At 41.8% G+C, this 18737-nt stretch overlaps 1 protein-coding gene across 1 annotated transcript in view; it reads right to left on the minus strand.

Moving 5' to 3' along the window:
- The window catches only part of astn2 (astrotactin 2), a gene marked incomplete at both ends in the record, with an annotated part of 625858 nt that overhangs the window by 373640 nt on the left and 233481 nt on the right, over window positions 1-18737 (minus strand). Inside the window, 2 exons of the mRNA XM_080420257.1 lie at window positions 1546-1692; window positions 10257-10364. Coding sequence (XP_080276383.1) covers window positions 1546-1692; window positions 10257-10364 — 255 coding nt within the window. The remainder of the gene's footprint in view (window positions 1-1545; window positions 1693-10256; window positions 10365-18737) is intronic.

Genomic DNA, 18737 nt, shown 5'->3' on the forward strand with positions numbered 1-18737 from the left:
ACTGTGGGTAAGTAGTGTGTGTGTGTGTGTGTGTGTGTGTGTGTGTGTGTGTGTGTGTGTGTGTGTGTGTGTGTGTGTGTGTGTGTGTGTGTGTGTGTGTGTGTGCGCGTGCCAAGAAGTGGACAGGCCCCAGTGGCAGAAGCACTGTTCAGCTGATGTGTGGATGCATAGCTTTAGCGGATAAGATGATCATTAATTAACTTATCCAGGTTCCTCATAATCTCTCCACTCCATATATTTTGTTATCTTTCTCTCTCCCTGAATCTGTCCAATCCCCCTCTCCTCTCCCCTCCCTCCCTGTGAGGGTTAAGCCGTGGTACCTCTTGGTATCCTGCCAAGTTATTTTCCATGAGCACACCTTGCATACTGGCAACGCTATTTTAAAATAGGCCAACGATGAAGCAAATCTCTGGGTGCTCAGTATCCTTGATTACCCCAACAGTTACAGTCAGTGTTGTGCAAGTTACTTTAAATGAGTCACTAGTTACTGCTTTCAAAAATTAACTTAGTTACTTTACTAGTTGCTGCATTATAAAAGTAACTCAGTGCTTCCCCTATATGCATTAAGCAGTGGCGGGCCGCCACCCCTTAAATCCGACCGCCACAGTATGATTAAAAAAAATCTAAAAATTAAAATTAAAAAAATATGTATATATTTGTTTTAATCATGGACATATCCACAATTGGCAGGTAATGTGTTAAGTAAGAAGTGTGAGTACCACTGTCTTTTTTGTTATGTATGACAGTTTATCTATACTACATGGTCTAATAAAAGTATATTTTCCTAAATCTGGAGACAATTCATATGTAAACTATACAGATATTTTCCTGCTCATTACTGTGCACATGTGCACAGAACCCAAAAAAAGGACCCAAATAATCCTCCGCCGCGCATCCTCCCCAACAACTGCAGCCTCTGGCTAGGGGAAACACTGTAACTAGTACGTTACTAGATACTTTTCCATTACTTTTATTTATTTATGCAGCTTCAACATCGATGTATACATTTTCAAGACGACAACTCTCAACTTTCATTGTAGCTCACTATGATGAAAACTAGTAGATATAGGAATCATGTCTTCAACAACATCATTGATGTTCTGCCTGGCTTTAGACGGGAGCAGACGGCTCACCATGATCAGGAATTTTATTGTGTGTAATAAAGCACAGCAACACTGTTTACAGTTTGCGTTACAGGCATTTTACTGACACCCCACATCATACAGGGTTTAGAATTAGGACAAAGCAAGCCCTAGAATATGTGGGCATTCAAATATCGCCATAACATCTTATAAATACATGATCAACACAAAACAGGTAAAACAGATGAAGGTGTACACTTAACTCTGAGTGTGTGCAAATGGAACCAATTATGGTTCCATTTTGTTTAATTTGTACACTCTGAGTAAATAAAATGAAATAAATCAATCTGGAATTTAAAGTGCAGAGGTTGACCTGTCCTTTTTTTTCTTTTTTCTTTTCACACAGAATTTCTTAACTTTAATTGAATATTCAGGGACATTCTACTGAATGCTTTGCACTTACCATCAGCAACAAAGTGCTCAGGCACATGGAGGGTGACTTTGACGGTGAGGGGGCAGGCATTCTGGGTAGCGTAGACAATGGCAAGGACACACGTGCTGATGGTGATCAACGTCAAGGTGGCCTTGTTCAGGGGACTGTGTGGGTGGCCTGCAGGGAGGGAAAAAAAACACCCAGTCACATGTCAAGCAGGATATGGTTCACGACACATGATCGAATGACTGAATTTTATCATGTATGACGACAAAAATGGCAGGCCCCTCCCTCTCTCTTTCTCTCTCACGCGCACACACACACACGCACACGCACACACACACACACACACACACACACACACACACACACACACACACACCCCAGTGTTGATTTTGTCAGTTTTAGTCATAGTCTTTCGAATAAAATTCCATATAGTTTTAGTCATATTTTAGTCATCTGAAATGTTTTTGTTTTTGTCTAGTTTTAGTCGACTAAATATCATAAGATTATAGTCGACTAAATCTACAGTTAATTTAGTCGACTAAAATGTATTTTGTCGGTGCCTTGATGGCGTTGTAGTAGCTGATTTTACACTTGGTTGCATGCTGAAAATAGCCGATCTACAAGCCCACAACGCGTCGCGACGCGTTGTGGGCTTGTAGATCTGCTATTTTCAGAGCGTAATACCCGAGCGCAACCAAAAAATAAAATGACTTGTCTTTTAGTTCTACCGTATCTCTTCTCTACTAGTAGTCCCTCACTAACATTTTTGTGTAGTTTTTATTTGTTGACGAAATTGTCAATATATTTAGTCTTAGTCATCATAAATTAGTTTTTATTTAGTTTTTATGTAGTTTCCGTCAGTGAAAAAAGGTAGTCGACGAACATTTTTCGTCATAGTTTTAGTCGACGAAATCAACACTGACACACACACACACACACACACACACACACACACACACACACACACATACGCATACGCACACGCACACGCACACGCACACGCACACGCACACACACATTTCAACTAAACTATATAAGACCACCTTCAGCACAAGTCAACCTCCAAACCAAACCTTTAAGCTTTGGGGGGGGGAAAAAGAGTTGGCTCTTCTCCTGATTTACTTTCAGCACAAGACAATAAAAGATGAGTTGGAAGGACCAAGCCCTCCTTCCAGCGGCCTAGAATCTTCCGTCAACGTGATGTACGATCCTATCGCCAGCGACAGGGTTATAGATTGGTTGTTTTGGTTGCCCTTTGGCTCTCTCCAGGCTCCCGTTTCCCAAGCCCAGGATGAAGGGAGTGAAATGAGCTGCTTATCTTCTTTCTGGCTGCATTTATCATGAGGAAGAGGCAGGTCTGATATTGGAGATTACTAGAACGAGCTGGAAAATGCATGGAAAAAGGCACAGCCTTGGCTTTCTGAAGGTTTTCCTACTGTAAATAGCTTTCACTGTTTATACGTTTGTGGGGGGGGGGGGGGGGGAGTATTTTCATTCTGCAGCAAATTAGTCACTGTCTAAAGTAAAAGTGAAATGACTTTATAATATAAAACAAGAATTAATTGGATATTAATCCAATGTGAGAGTGTGTGTGTGAAATATATCAATATATCAACAAAGTTTTAGAAACGGGGACAAACCGCAACCACCAGTCTTTACAAGCACCTTCACAGAAAAAACAAGGGCAATGTCGCTTACAATAAGCAGACATGGCAACCAAGCATGATGCGTTCCGGACCCTTTTTTACCAAACATGCCCCCTTTCCACAGCCACGCCCCCACCGTATATATATATATATATATGAACAGAAGTGCACGCCCACATTCCATTCAGGGTGTTTCTTAAGGCAACTCCACACCAAACAGACTCGTCCAGACTATTGCAGACTACTCCAGACTGCAACAGACTGGTATTCGGTTGGCAAAAGTTGCCATTTAAGTCTGTCAGCCGACTGGCCATTCATGTGCTAATTTGACTTTTCGCCTGCCAGCGTTGCCAGGTCTGCTTATTATAAGCGACTTTGGGCTTGTTTCCCTGCAAAGCCACTTAGGGATGTTCCCAGCGTTTTTTCTTCACTGACGTGCAGTGGTGTAAAGTAACTAGTACATTTACTCAAGTACTGTACTTAAGTACTTGAGTTACTTTTTGAGGTACTTTTACTTTACTGGAGTATTTCCAATTGTCTATACTTGTACTCCACAACAATTATTTGAAATGTTTAGTTACTAGTTACTTTGCAGATATAAATCATTATGAAACATACATTAACCACTTTAGCCCTATTTTATACCTATAAGCTATTTGAAAATAGCAGATCTACAAGCTCACAACGTGTTGCGATGCACGCGTTCTGAGCTTGTAGATCTGTTATTTTCAAACATTTTTTGGTGTTGTAATTTTTAAAAAAATAATAAAGATTTTTAAGTCCAAAAATGATTTTAAGTCCACGGAAATAATGCATTTAACTTGAAGGTTAAGGATGATTGTATTTTAATATATTATAAGAATAGTATAACTATCTGTGAAATATTACCCATTTATTTCACAAAATAATGTGTTGGCAAATGACCAATATTTAGTTATATAGGTCTCAATATGTCACATTCAGCACTGGACTTCACTGACTGAAGTAGGGGTCACATTATTCACATTAGATTCACAGAATGTATTTTACCCACAAGTTATTTTCATTCAAATGAAATGTGAATGAACTTGCACTAATAATGACTTTAGTTGATTTTTCACTCTTTAAAATATAGTATTTCTTAATTATTAATAATTACAGCTTGTAGATTGGCTATTTTCACGATTTTAAATGTTTTTTAAATAATAATAAAAAAGGAACATACAAGATTTCATGAGCCTGGGTAGGTCACCCTGGCTTGGCGGAGATATGCCCTGTAGCACACTCCGCACAGCAGCAGCAGCAGCAGCAGGTGAAAGCAATTCACTTAATTGCTCGTTCTCTCTCTCCCTCTTTCTCTCGCTCGCTCTTTCTCTCTCAATCTTTCACTCTCCCTTTTTTCTCTCCCTCTCTCTTTTTTTCCTTCTCTCTCTGCCGCTTTTTACCTCCCTCTTTCTCCCTCCCTCCGTTTCTCTCTCCGTCTCTAACCTCGCATCACCAGTCTTTCCACCTCGGAGGAAAACTCCGTCTCTCTCCCTTTCTTTCTCCCTCCCGCTTTCTCCGTTCCTCTCTCTCCCTCGCTCCTGGTATCTCCCTCTCTCTCACCCACTTTCTCCCACCCTCTTTCTCCTCCTCTCTCTCTCTCTCTCTCTCTGTCTTCCTCCTCTCTCTCTCTCTCTCTCTCTCTCTCTCTCTCTCTCTCTCTCTCTCTCTCTCTCTCTCTCTCTCTCTCTCTCTCTCTCTCTCTCTCTCTCTCTCTCTCTCTCTCTCTCTCTCTCTCTCTCTCTCTCTCTCTCTCTCTCTCTCTCTCTCTCTCTCTCTCTCTCTCTCTCTCTCCTCTTTCTCTCCCCCTCTCCCTCAAGAGAAACAGTGAATGTAGGTTTTCTTAGACATGGTCGCTTGTTTCTCTCACATAATCTGGCAACACCGACAGCCCTCTGTTGTCACTGCCACTGCGCTACCAGTCGGCTAAAAAGCTGAACATGTTCGGTCGGCTCTGGGTCGGCCGAAAAGGTCCCGACGGACCCCCCGACGGACCCCTAACCGACTGGCCGACGCTTCCCGAAGCCAATTCGGCCCAAAATCGGGCCGACTCGGATTGGTCTGGAGAGGGCTTTAGAGAGTGTTACACACTCTCAAATATGCTCACATGTACACAGCATCAGCAGTCAAAACCCAACCGTCATTTACACTAACATTAGCTAGCTTCTGAGAACAAGGTAGATGAGGAGGTTTGTGAATGACTATCCTATCTACTGTAAAGATCAGGTTGTGGCTGTGTGTGGTGTCTGTGTGTCTTTAGCGGCAGCGCAGATACGCCCATATATGGACTGGAAATGACACAAACAAAATAAGCCCGGCAACGATGGGCAGGCTAATAACCTACCTAACACCTACTATTAAACTCTTACATTGAACATTCAAAATAGGAAGATGGAAGATGATGCGTAGCCTGCGAGCTAGTTCAGGCAGACATTTGTCTTTAAATGTCTCGATGAATTGCATACACAGGACCTTAATGGAATGGGTGTTAAAGATGTATATCTGTGTGTGAATATCATATTTGTTCTTGGCGTTCTGGCTCTGCTATGCATTACTCCCTGCTCAGCACATTAGAAGACAACCATTTAAGAGCAGGGAGCAATGCATAGCAGAGCCTGAACGCCAAGAACAAATATAATATTCACACTTGTATTTACATTTTATAAATAAAATGCTCTCAAGCTATTAATGTTCTCAATCTGTTCGTGAGTTATCTGCCTGAATTAGCATTTATGGCAAGTCTGCACTGAATTTTGAGGCATGCTTCCACGGATGTCTTCAGGTAGTTGGGGTGCACAGCACGCATCAACTATTAGGGGCGGGGCGGCAGCGGTTCAGGAGGTAGAGTGGCCACTTGGGAATCGGTTCCCGGTTCGATCCTGGGCTTTTCCCTGTGTTACTGTCGAAGTGTCCTTGAGCAAGACACTGAACCCCTAATCTGAGTTCCCAGAAGTTTTCGCCAGCTCTCGCATACAAACGGGAGGGGCGAGGAAACTTCTGGGCCAGAGCCCTGGAATTTGTGGGCAGGATGTAACTTACGCTCAGAATCTGAGCGGACACGCCTCTTACCGGTCTGAGAGCTGTGCAACTCGTATAAACAGTCCGACGAAAGGCAAACAGCAGTACACAACAATGGCGGTCGCAATTTCTCAAGGAGAAATTGCTTCCCGTCGCTCCTATTTACATGCAACACCCACTGCATGTGGATCCCGCCCCCTTTTCTTCATTGGCTGTTGATTTGAATAAGAACGCAGTGGCCGCGGCCCTGCTGTCCAGGCTCTGAGGTGAAGTCTCCCAGACTACTGAACCCCCAACTGCGATGAGCAGGTTGGTGCCTTGCATTGGTTTCCTCCGTCATCGGTGTGTGAAAGTGTGTGCGAATGGGTGAATGTAATACACAATATGTATGGACTAGCTACAGATGATAAGGAGACACCGCTGATTGGTCACTGCTGTCACTCTTGTCAGTCTATCTACCAATTTTGAGGTGTGAATTCAGCAGTTTCATTTTTCTTTCATTTTTCAAATAGTAGGGAGTAGGGACTGCATGGAGGGACAATTCAATGCTACTTTCACATCTACAACCCCTCCTACAATGTGTTTCATAACGTCTTAGGTAATGTTATCTAATTCTGCCAGCAGGTTTAATGAATAACCTAGGTAAACATATCTTAGTCCCGTTTTAATTAGTGTGCGGTATATTTCTATTCATAGACTGGAGAGTTTATCCAAAGCAATTTGCAATGTGCTTTACCCTGGCACCCACACAGGCACGCACACGCACGCACACACGCACACGCACGCATACACGCGCACACACACACGCGCACCCACACACACACACACACACACACGCACACACACACACACAAGGAGCCGACCTGCTCGGTCGGGAGCAGTTAGTTAGTGCTCAAGGACACTTGACTTCGACACAATGCCAAGAGGAACTAAGTTATTGAACCGGGGAACCTTGGCCCAGACAGCGGCTCCACCCCCTGTATGAGCCGCTCTGTATACTGCACTCTCGGCATGCTGTGTGTGTACTGCAGTGGTGGCAGTGGCTCAAACCTTCTTCGTGCCAAGGACCCCCAAAATGATAGGTATTTGGCCGCGGAGCCCCATCTGAAAATGATTTGTGTCAGGGACTCCCAGGAGAGAAGATTTGTTAAAAATCTTTATTTTTTATTATTAAACATTTTCCCCAAAAATTACAATATTTTTCTAAATAAAAGTGAAATTGCAGATGTACAAGCTCACAGCACAGCACGAAGTGACGCGCTCTGAGCTTGTATATCTGCTATTTTTGAATGGCCAATGGTATAAATGGATAAAGTGGGTAAAATTATTGTGATGCTACTACATTAACTACTTTAGCTGGGGACCCCTGAAATCCCCTCAAGGACCCCTGGGGGTTTTGAGAACCAATGGTGTACTGTACACAGTGGTTGGTTTTTGAGTGTAGACATGTAGGCTATGGGGTGTGCAAGAGTGCTTGGACGCTGTCAAACTGGACATTATACAGTGGTGTAAGGAAAAGTCAACAAGATAAAGAGAGAACACAAGGTAGAAAGATGAGAATCAGCAGACAGGACTGATCACAGAGGACACACGGTGATACAAGACGACCCCAAGAGTGTTTAAACATAAAATATAGCAAGACATAGGGAAAGAAATGTGCAGAGGAAATGGTTTTAGGCAACTGACATTTGAATATTTGCAGAAATTATTCTAAAACCACATTACCATAGTACAAAGTAAACTCCCTGTTTCACAACTGCAGACAGAGCCCTCTGAAACTATTGCAGACAAACATTGAGTGTAGTTACTTGGTTTTCAAACCGCAAATGACAGAATATAGGTCATTTGGCAGAATTAAGATGAAGCATTATAATCATAATCAAGTATCAAAAGGGCAAAATCTCACAGACAAATAGGACATCTCCCCCAAACGTCTGTAAAATACAATGTCATTATGATGGGTAAAATAGCATGTTGTGCATAGCAATACTGCCAAATCAAACTAGCCTAAATCCCATCAGTGTTTGCACGTGTGATTACACTTGTAAGCAGGCCTTCAATTACTGCAAAAGCCCACAGAGTGGACAATTACGGAGCCCCTGAAAGGGACATTAGTACAGTAGGTAGATTATTTTTAGGGGTAGGTTTATTTTTGAAAAGCTGTTGGTTTATATTTTCTGGGTTGGAAAATAACATAGTACGCGTTTTTTTTTCCGTTTTTTTCAGGGCTGTGTTTATGTTCAAGGGTGCAGGGAAAAAAAACAAGTTGGTGAACCTTCTAATGTCACTTCGGGCTCCGTAGACAAGAGCATGCATGCACACCCATGAGGACACATATTTGTGGCCATACACATGCTTATGTGAACATGCATACATGAATACACAGTGAAGGGAAGAACCGCATGCACTTTAACAAAATAAAGATGTATAATAATTGACCAGTGGGCAACGTTAAAATTGCATACAACTATATAGTATCTACAAATGTGTTATGTTCAACTCTGTGGCTCTTTTTATCTCCCATCTCCCTGAAGGAAGACCAATCATTTTACAGTCGTCGGCCTTAACCTTGACATAGTTGTCATACTCATGCCATGCTACATCTTTCACAGTTGCGTGGCCACAGGGAGCAGCTAATGCATGCCAACAGTGTCCTTTTAAAAGGAATTCACTGTAAGACTATTACACTGTCAGCTCTCCCTCTCACACACAGAGAGAGAGAGAGAGAGAGAGAGAGAGAGAGAGAGAGAGAGCGAGAGAGCGAGAGAGAGAGAAAATCCGAAGTATTCACAAATACTTTGGACACAAACATATCATTACGTTTGTACAGTGGTTTTGTCATCGTGTCCGAGTATTACTGTACATGTGACTGTTCATTCAAACACAAACAAACTGTATGTACAGTATGGATGCACTAATGAACACCGACAAGCACATGCTGACACTGACACGTCACACACACACTGACACGTCACACACACACACACACACACACACACACACACACACACACACACACACACACACACACACACACACACACACACACACACACACACACACACACACACACACACACACACACACACACACACACACACACACACACACACACACACACGCAAAGAGGAAGTGCACTCCCTATCACATATCACTTTGTCATGTGGCAGGGCCAAATCATGTTTCCCATTACGGTTATTATTTGACTTGGCTTTACTTATCACCATGCAGCTTCCATTTACATCAGCTCATATATCTGCTCAGAGAGTCACTGAGCTGTGCCATGGTACCGCACTTAAAACCACACCGGGGATGTGCACAAATCCTTCCTGCTTCCAGCTAGATGCTGACAAATCAGGACATATTTGGTCTCCAGTGGTGGAGCTAGTGGGTTACTCTCATTTTTTTACTTTGCAATACCGCAATATGCAAGTAGTAGGCCTGTATTTGGGAATTTTACTTGAGTAAATGTACAAAAGGTTATCTATTAATTCAATAAACTAAAGCTGTCAGATAATTGTAGCGGAGTTCACTGGAGTAAAGTAAAAGTACCTCAAAGTTGTACTTACGTATAGCACTTGAGTAAATGTACTTAGTTACTTTCCATCACTGCTGGTCTCATTTCTCCCAGCAACTGCAGATCCCTCTCCCATAGTCCCCTCAGAAGTTGCTTGGTGTTTTTCAATATCCCTCTACTGTCAAAACAGTGAGTTTAGCCTAGGACTGTATTTTTCAAAGTGATTTTTTTTGTCTGCTTTGAGGCCAATTTAGTTTGTGTTTTTCCTTACAGCGCTCTCAAGGTTCAACCACAGGTGAACTGGCAGGGGTCTCCTTTTGTTTTGACTCGACAGAGGTTGCTCCAGGGCAAATTTAATTGAATTTCACAGTATGGATAGGATGATATTTAAAGTTTCTGTCTTCTCTATTTTTACTGTATATGTGTTGTTCCCCACCACTTCCCTTGCATTACTGACAAGTGTGCAGTGAGCAAGTGGGACACCTCTGCGAAAAAATAAATACCCACATCCATCCGTCTGCGTTTCCTCTCACCTTTGCTGCGTCGGCGCCCCCGGTGCTGCTCTGTGTAGAACTTCATTTGGTTGTCGTCATCGGGCTCTGACCCTGAATCGCCTTGCCGACCGAAAACTCCCCCAGACACTGCCACAGAGAGACAAGAAGAACACATTTAAGGTGTGAATACAAAAATGAGTACGTTGGTGTTACGGTACAAATCTTTAAAGTAATGAGTCCTTCAAAGCAGTAATGTAAAGAGATGAACACGTTATGCAGGGTGGAGAAACCATTTCATTTTCACAAGGATCTGTGAAAATTGAGGAAGAAATGGCCTGACCATCTTCTTGATTCTTAAAGAAACCCAAGATATCCTGTAGCCTCACAGACGTTGGTCAGATCTAGTCCAGTAATCCATCCAAGCCCAGTTCAATTCGGTTCACTTCAGTCTAAAAACAGCACAAGAGTCCACTCTAGCTTAGTCCAACCCAGTTCAGTTTGGGCCGGTTCAGTTCCATAAACTTGGTTCAGTTCAGTTAAGATAAATTCCACCCTAAAACACAGGCAGACTGAACGATAACAGAGAGACAGACAGGACCTGTTCTGTGAGATAGGCACTAGACAAGACTCGGCGGGACAGGCCAGGCCAGGACAGAAACAGGACAAAAGTTATTTGCCGGAGGCAGAAAAGGACATAAACAGACAGAACAAAAGTAATGGTCTGGCTGGGAGGGCACAGGACAGAGCCAGGACAAAAGTTCTGGACTTGCTGTAGGCCAGGACAGAAGTAATGGACTGATTGGGACAGGGCGGGACAGGGCAGGACAGGCCAGAAGTAGACAGGACAAAAGTATTGGTCTGGCTGGAGGCATGACAGAGTGGGACGAAACAGGACTGTGGAAACAAAGCAATAAGTACAGGGGAACAGACTGAGGACACAGATAAAGGTGGACAAGAAACAGCAAAGAGAGCCAAATAGACAGATACAGACAGAGAAAGAGACAAACTAGCTATCAGGCAGACTCGCATTTTGGGGACACACAAACAAATGGACAGGCAGACAGAACAACTGACGCACACACGCAGTCAATGGGACAGACCAGATGCACGCTCACACGCGTGCTCACACGCACGCACGCACACACGCACGCACGCACAAAAACACACACACACACACACACACACACACACACACACACACACACACGCCCACGCACGGTAATCAGACAAATCACAAAGCAAGAGACAAGTCCAGGTCTGCCTAGGGATTTTGTGACAACCCACATTATTATTGTAATATGTATACAACTAAAACAGTGATGAATTATCCATTAATTTATGTCAGTATTTTGTGTGTGCTCATTTCTCAACACAGGGGAAAATTCTATACCATAAAAAATATATATTTTAACCACTTTCAACCTGGTGTCCTTATTTCAGACATTGTTTTCTTTCTTTTTTTACAGATTGATAAGAGGGACTTGCTATAGAGGCTATTTTGCATGACTATAAATACAGGGATACCTTGAGATTTGACTTGACTTTGCCCCTTGGTGTGCCTTGGGCACAAAAAGTTTGAAAACTACTGCTGTCGACAGAAAGGCAGACAGCTAGACACACAGTTAACAATAATTCATGAATCTAAAGCTCAAAAGATTTATTTTGACCTAGCTTTGTCCTTGTTTCACTTAGAACCTTTAAATGGCACTATAGAGAGACGAAACACTTCCATTTTACAAAAGTGCTGGGAAATATGTAACCAGGCATTAACCAGGCATTACAAGGACTGTTCAAAGGCAGTATGAATGTAACATTTCCCATGGAATTATGTGTGGAGGGCAAATTCATCCTAGCCTGGTATCTCTTAGCAACGTCATTGTATAAGCCTTGACAAAATAGTCAGCAAAGGGGTGCTGTACTGTATGTTAACATATTGAAATTCTCTACACTGTCAAGAGAATCCAAAAGCCTGAAATATTACAACTATCCACAGTAGAAGTTATATGGCTAGAAAACCGAACGATTTTTGCGCTGTCCAATATTCAAGAGAATCCAAGAGCCTGAAATATGACAACTATCCACAGTATAAGTAATATGGCTAGAACATATAACGATTTTTACACTGTCCAATAACCCTGCTAGTAGTGTTAAATCGTAAAATGTATATTCAACAAACATCAACGCCCTTTTTGCATTCATACAGTGGCATCTTATCACATCTTAACAGCCACCACATTAACCTGTACACTAATATGCCAAATCATTCAGCAGAGCATATCTTATTTCAGTAAACGTTGTTTTTTTGCACACCAGTTGCCATGAACTGTTGTGTTTTTCTGACCGGCTCAAATTTGATTTTATTCAGTAGCTGTTGACCTTACACACAAAGTGACAACTCTACATAGTATGTATAAACAAATGCCTTTTTGTCAAACAAGCCTTATTTTCCTTCTCATACACTTTCTATGCCTCTCCAAATGCAAACCAACATGAAAATACATTACAGTGTGTTTACTACTTTTTCTGCGTTTCATAGGTTCCATTTGTAGATGCTTTCAGGAGCAGTGGCTTGCATCAATGCTGACGCACTCACCTCAAATCCTTCTACTGTGCACTCTCTCCCTCGAATTCAGTTACAGTACTTACACTCAGTTACAATACTCATTCAAACTCTAATGATACCTTGAGAAAACCACGCAACAATTTCAATATGGAAAAACATTTGGCATGGCATTAGTCTCTCTGCACACAATGCCAGGACCACACAGGCACATTATTTTAAGAACCGAGAGAGAGAGAGAGAGAGAGAGAGAGAGAGAGAGAGAGAGAGAGAGAGAGAGAGAGAGAGAGAGAGTAAAGCTTTTACCCAACTCCGTGGCTTGGTTTTGATTAGGTTTGTGCAAAACAAAATTACCATAATGTGACAGAAGTTGATTGAGGCCCTTAGATGTCCAAATCTGTGAAATACCTGGCTGGCAGTCCAGTATTTGAACTTGGATTGAGTTTGGAGATTGTTTGCCTGATGTCCTGTGTGTGTGGGTGTGTGTGTGTGTGTGTGTGTGTGAGGCACACACTTCAAGGTATGTTATGAAGCGTTTGCACTTGAAAGGGAGCGTACTAAGCAGGGAGGACAGCTGACAGAGCGGACATCAGCTGCATGATGAAATGCAGTGGTTGAAGACAGCAGGCTGGCCATGGCGTGGCCACACACGCACGCACGCACACACACACACACACACACACACGCTCGCACTCGGGCGCACACTGGCGCACAAACGTACACACGCACACGCGCGCACACGCACACATGCATGCACACGCACACACGCACACACATGAAAGAAGTATTACTAATGCTGAATACCAATGATCTGTATCATGCATGGGATGTACATACATACATAAACACATCAATGAATGCATTGATAATAATAATAGTAATAATTAGAATTTAAATAAATAAATACAAAATAAATAAATGGTAAACAGTCATTATAAATATGAACTGGTGTGTGTGTGTGTGCGTGTGCGTTAGGGCATTAACGAATAGTGATTTATGGTATTCGAATTATTCGACCCAAAAGTATTCGAATATTCGATTATTCGATTTGATTATAAAAAATTAAAAAATTAAAAAAAATTAAAAAAGTTTTTTTTTTTTTTTTTTTTTTTTTCAATTGCATTGATGACTCGACTCAAGGAATGCGAGTTGACGTCACACCAGAGCTCACAGCTGCATGTCTGCTCTAGAAAAGCCACTAAAAAAAAAAAATCTTAAAAAAAAAAAAAAAAAAAATGCTTTTTTTTCTTTTTTTTTTTTTTCGAATAGTCGAATAGTGGTTTGATAGTCGAATAGTCGGTTTGATATTCGAATATTCGAATATTCGAATATTCTGTGAATGCCCTAGTGTGCGTGTGCGTGTGCGTGTGTGTGTGTGTGTGTGTGTGTGTCCGTGTCCAATGCACCACTTATCTGGGCATGTTCTAACATGATGCATAAATTCATAACCAATTTTACAGCACATTGCCTCTGCTCCACTCCAAATAGAGGCAGACTCCCAAGCCTGTTTAAGTGCACCAGACCAAAAGAACGACTCAAAACTTTCAGCGTGCACTTTTCTCTCGCCACACACAGACAGAACTTTTAACTACGAGTCAAATCTTTACGGCCCAGACAAATCTCTCACACAAGTTATGGGTTGTAATATTCATGAAGTCAATAAACGGGGGTATTTCATCAAGGATCGCTTGGCATTTGCCAAGAAATGATGACCGCAGTCTAGGGAGAGAGACGGAAAGAACACTTATTCCAAACCAATTTCTACTATTTATAGAGAGGATGTGAGTTTTCGGGGGCAAAAAGGAATTTTTCTAACTAATAATGGTTTTGTTATTTTTCATTTTCTCCCCAATTTAGTCGATGCCAATTCCCCCATGTGTACTGTGTGTGGACACTGTTGCTGCCAACTCCCTCACTGTTGGCCCGGGGAGAAAGTAGACTACCATATCGTTGCCGTTGTGCAGAAACCTTGTATCTCCGTATTCCATGTTTTCATGTTTCCTCACAAATGAATGCCTATTATATAGGTCGTATGACAGTGTCTTGCAAAAGTAAGTTTGTAGATCTGCTATTTTCAAAGATTTTTGGAAACCTTTTGAAAAGAATGTGTCACGGGTAGGGGAATTTATGAACTGTCCACGGCCCTCCTCTGAGACACAGGCCGAGTAGACAGAAATGGTACCAGATTATAATGAGCGTTAGTGAGGAACAATTATATAAATATCTTCTTTTTCGTCCTTTAACCCATTTAGACCTGTTAACACCCAGATACGTTGTTCTACCTTTCAAGCTGGGAACGCCTCAGTATCATTTAAGTCGTTGCTATATATTTGCTGTCGGGCAGAAACCTCTTATGTCTTATTCTAACTTTTTGTGTTTTTTCGTGAATTAATGCTTGATCATACTACAGCGTCACACAAAAGCATCAAAAGTAGCAGATCAGCAAGCTGGAAACGCGTCGCTTCGCGCCACGTTTCGAGCTTGTGGATCGTGCTTGTGGATTGTGCTTGTAGATCTGCTACTTTTGTCGCTTTTGAATCCTGAAAAGTAACAGTTTTGGACATATGAGGTTTCCACCCAACAGAGACGATATATAGCAATATAATAAAAAAAAATGTGCGGACGTTTTTCAAAAAGTTAGGAACGTAGGTGTTTTGCCAAAGAGATTTATCAGCAACAAATGTGCGGTGCAGGGGGAAAGAGTGAGCTAATGTGTCCATATTTGACCATATTCACTCACATTGGCTATTTTACTCTATGCATCATTACTCTCCTGAGGGCAACATGACAGATGTGTGCATATGATCAGTGGATCACTAGACAAGCAACATCTTTGGGAAGTCAGTGACTCAGCGTCAGGCGCCATTGCTCCCCAGATACAATATTGTATGATCTCATGAGCAGGATGTTCCTAATTATCTACTAGTAAAGCAATATACACCATTTTATGCACACTGCGATACATTTACTTTCTCAGTACACCTAAATTGTATTCAAGCAAATACAAAAAAGAAAGTAATTTACAATTTTACTTTTACTTGTCTTTTCTTAATAGTTTACAAAGGAGATTGCACATATCACATGTGGTCTGTCTGCATCCACCCATCCAGCTTGTAGATCTGCCATTTTCAAATGATGTTTATACATTTGAAAACTTGTGAAATGGGACATTTTGCATAATGACTACTTTCTACTTTTGGTATTTTAAGTACATTATGATAACAATACTTTGGTACTTTACTCAAGTACATTTTGAATTACGGACTTTTACTTGAAACAGACTATTTCTACATCACAGTATTGATACTTTTACTTGTAAATGTGAGTATTTTTTCCACCACTGCGACAAAGATCCCCGTCCCCACCCGACTTCCCTCCTCTGAACACGCCAATTGTGTGAAGCCGGATTCACAACGGATTATTCAAACCCCAGTCTCCACCGTGGTGGACAAGAACGAGGGCCTTATCGACACTCTTTGTTTAAAACAAATTGAAAGTATGATTTACAAATAAATCTGTTGTTATGCCGCATGTTGTTAAATAAGGACTCCGGGTTATAGACAAACAGGAACACATGTACTTTATGGCATAATACGTTTTTGACATCCGGAAAGGTTATACTGTAGATAGGATTAGTTTACATGGCATTTCGTTTCCAGTGGCATTTCACAGTTTAGAGCCACACTACTGTACATGTCGCAGGGGTGCATGTTTTCATGCTTTAATGGCAAGGTTGGAAAAGAGGAGCCTTCTCTTTCTTTAGCTTGCTCTCTCTCTCCCATGCCCCCCCCCCCACACACACACACACACACACACACACACACACACACACACACACACACACACACAGGGGACATGTTCCAGTTTGATTTGCAAATTGAGCTCCAGAGGCTTTGAAACGACAGGAAAAATACCACTAGCGGCCAACAGATCAAACGAGTTAGAAAGTAGGGGGGGGGGGGGGTGTGAGAAAGAGAAATGCTGAGAAATTAATTTAGGTGTACTACTGTATATGGATGTGTAGAGCAGTGGTTCTCAAACTTTTTCATGTCAAGGACCCCCCAAATGTATATATATTTGACCGCGGACCCCCCCAACTGAAAAGGTTCTGTGCCAGGGACTCCAAGAAGAGAAGATTTATGTAAAAAAATCATCAAAATCATTAAAAAATATTCCAAACATTTTCGATATTTTTCAGAGATTTTCAAAAATAGCAGATGTACATCTGTTATTTTTGAATACCGGTAGCCAACGTATAAATGGATAATGTGGTTAAAATGATTGTTATGCTACGTTAATTACTTTTGCTGGGGACCCCCTGGTACCCCCCCAAGGACCCCTGGGGGTCCCCGTACCCCACTTTGAGAACCACTCAAGAGTGTCTATGGGGGATAAAGGGACCATGGGAGACACGGACATCCTTTGGTGTCATTTTGAGGGCTGTACATGAACATGACAAAATGTGACTGAGGTCAAAAAATGAGATCACTTGTGCCTAATGAGTGTGAAATCTAGGACTGTGTGAACTCATTTAGTAGCACACACACACACACACACACACACAGAATCTTTACGCCTCATTTAAAGTTAGTTGCGCGCCGGTGACCCAAAAATCTACAAACTCACAACAAGTCGCAGAGTGCAGCATGTTGTGAACTTGTAGATTGGCTATTTCCATCGCATGGCACGAAGCGCAAACCAAGTATAAAAACAGGCTTTAGAGGCCAAATAGAAGGCGTGTGAAGTCGGAAGTCAATTCCGCCCGCTTTCTCCATCTGCCTATAATTATCCATCTCTTTCACCCTCTGTCGTTCTCTCGGTACATCTCCGCGTCTGTCTCTCTCACTTGTGCCTCCTTCCACTCTGAAGGGCAGCCTCAGTGTCCAACACCAAGCCTCCATATAAAAGCATCAACTCCCAAAGCACTATAGGGCTAAACTCCAACTGTGTCAGCAGTAAAAGTTTTTCATTACCGGCGCCTGCCTGCCTATCTCGCTCTCTCCAGTTCCTCGCCATCCTGTAGGGAGTGTCTCACACGTTCCTTCTCTCACACCTTCTTTTTGATATCGCTTCCCCCTCCATCTGTTTTTCTCGCTGAAACACTGCATGCACTTCACAATAACTACAGAGGCGTTTCATATCAAAATGTTTAATCCATTAAGACCGGGAAGTGGGAACGCATCCGTGTCAAGATTTATATGGCAATATTTTTATTTTTTATCGTGAACATTTTTGTGCAAATCTTTGAATATATATTTTTTAAAGCGAACATTTGTAACTCAAATATTTGCTTCTGGGGGTCCCTGGAACAAAATATTTTACAAATGTTTGCTTTAAAAAATACATATTTAAAGATTTGAACACATTTTCATGATTTTTCAAAAATAGCAGATCTACAAGCTCATAGCGCGGCACTCGGTGCCGCGCTATGAGCTTGTATATCTGCTATTTTTGAATAGCCAGAGAAATCTTAAAATGACACAGATGCGTTCCCGGGCTTTAATGGGTTAAAGGAAGCATCTCCAGCTACAGTATAATTGAAGATGAAATGATTTAAATATTCTAATTGCGGTCGACTTTCTTTCAATCAACGCCTTTAAATCTGGAGCTGGAGACGTGTTGTTGTCGTCGTTGTTTTCTCACCTGTGAACGATGCATCGATAATGAGATCTAAAGAGTGATGAGAGAGCGGTGACGCTTGTTACCTTTAAGAATTCACCTCGAGGCTAATGGTTGTTTTTTTTTGCAAAAAAAAAATACATACACCCACCACCAACATAAATGCAAGTTCAACCTCTCATCTCATTAAGGGTCTCAGTGAATCAATATGCAAAGAGATGCAGCCGAGGAAGCTGCATAAAAAGGTTGGATTCTTTATACTGACATTTTGTTCAAGTCAAAAGCAAGGCAAGTTTATTTGTATAGCACGTTTCAAACATGGCGATTCAAAGTGCTTTACA

This window comes from Gymnoscopelus braueri (genome assembly GCF_963280865.1).
Source record: "Gymnoscopelus braueri genome assembly, chromosome: 22".
NCBI classification, from domain to species: domain Eukaryota; kingdom Metazoa; phylum Chordata; class Actinopteri; order Myctophiformes; family Myctophidae; genus Gymnoscopelus; species Gymnoscopelus braueri.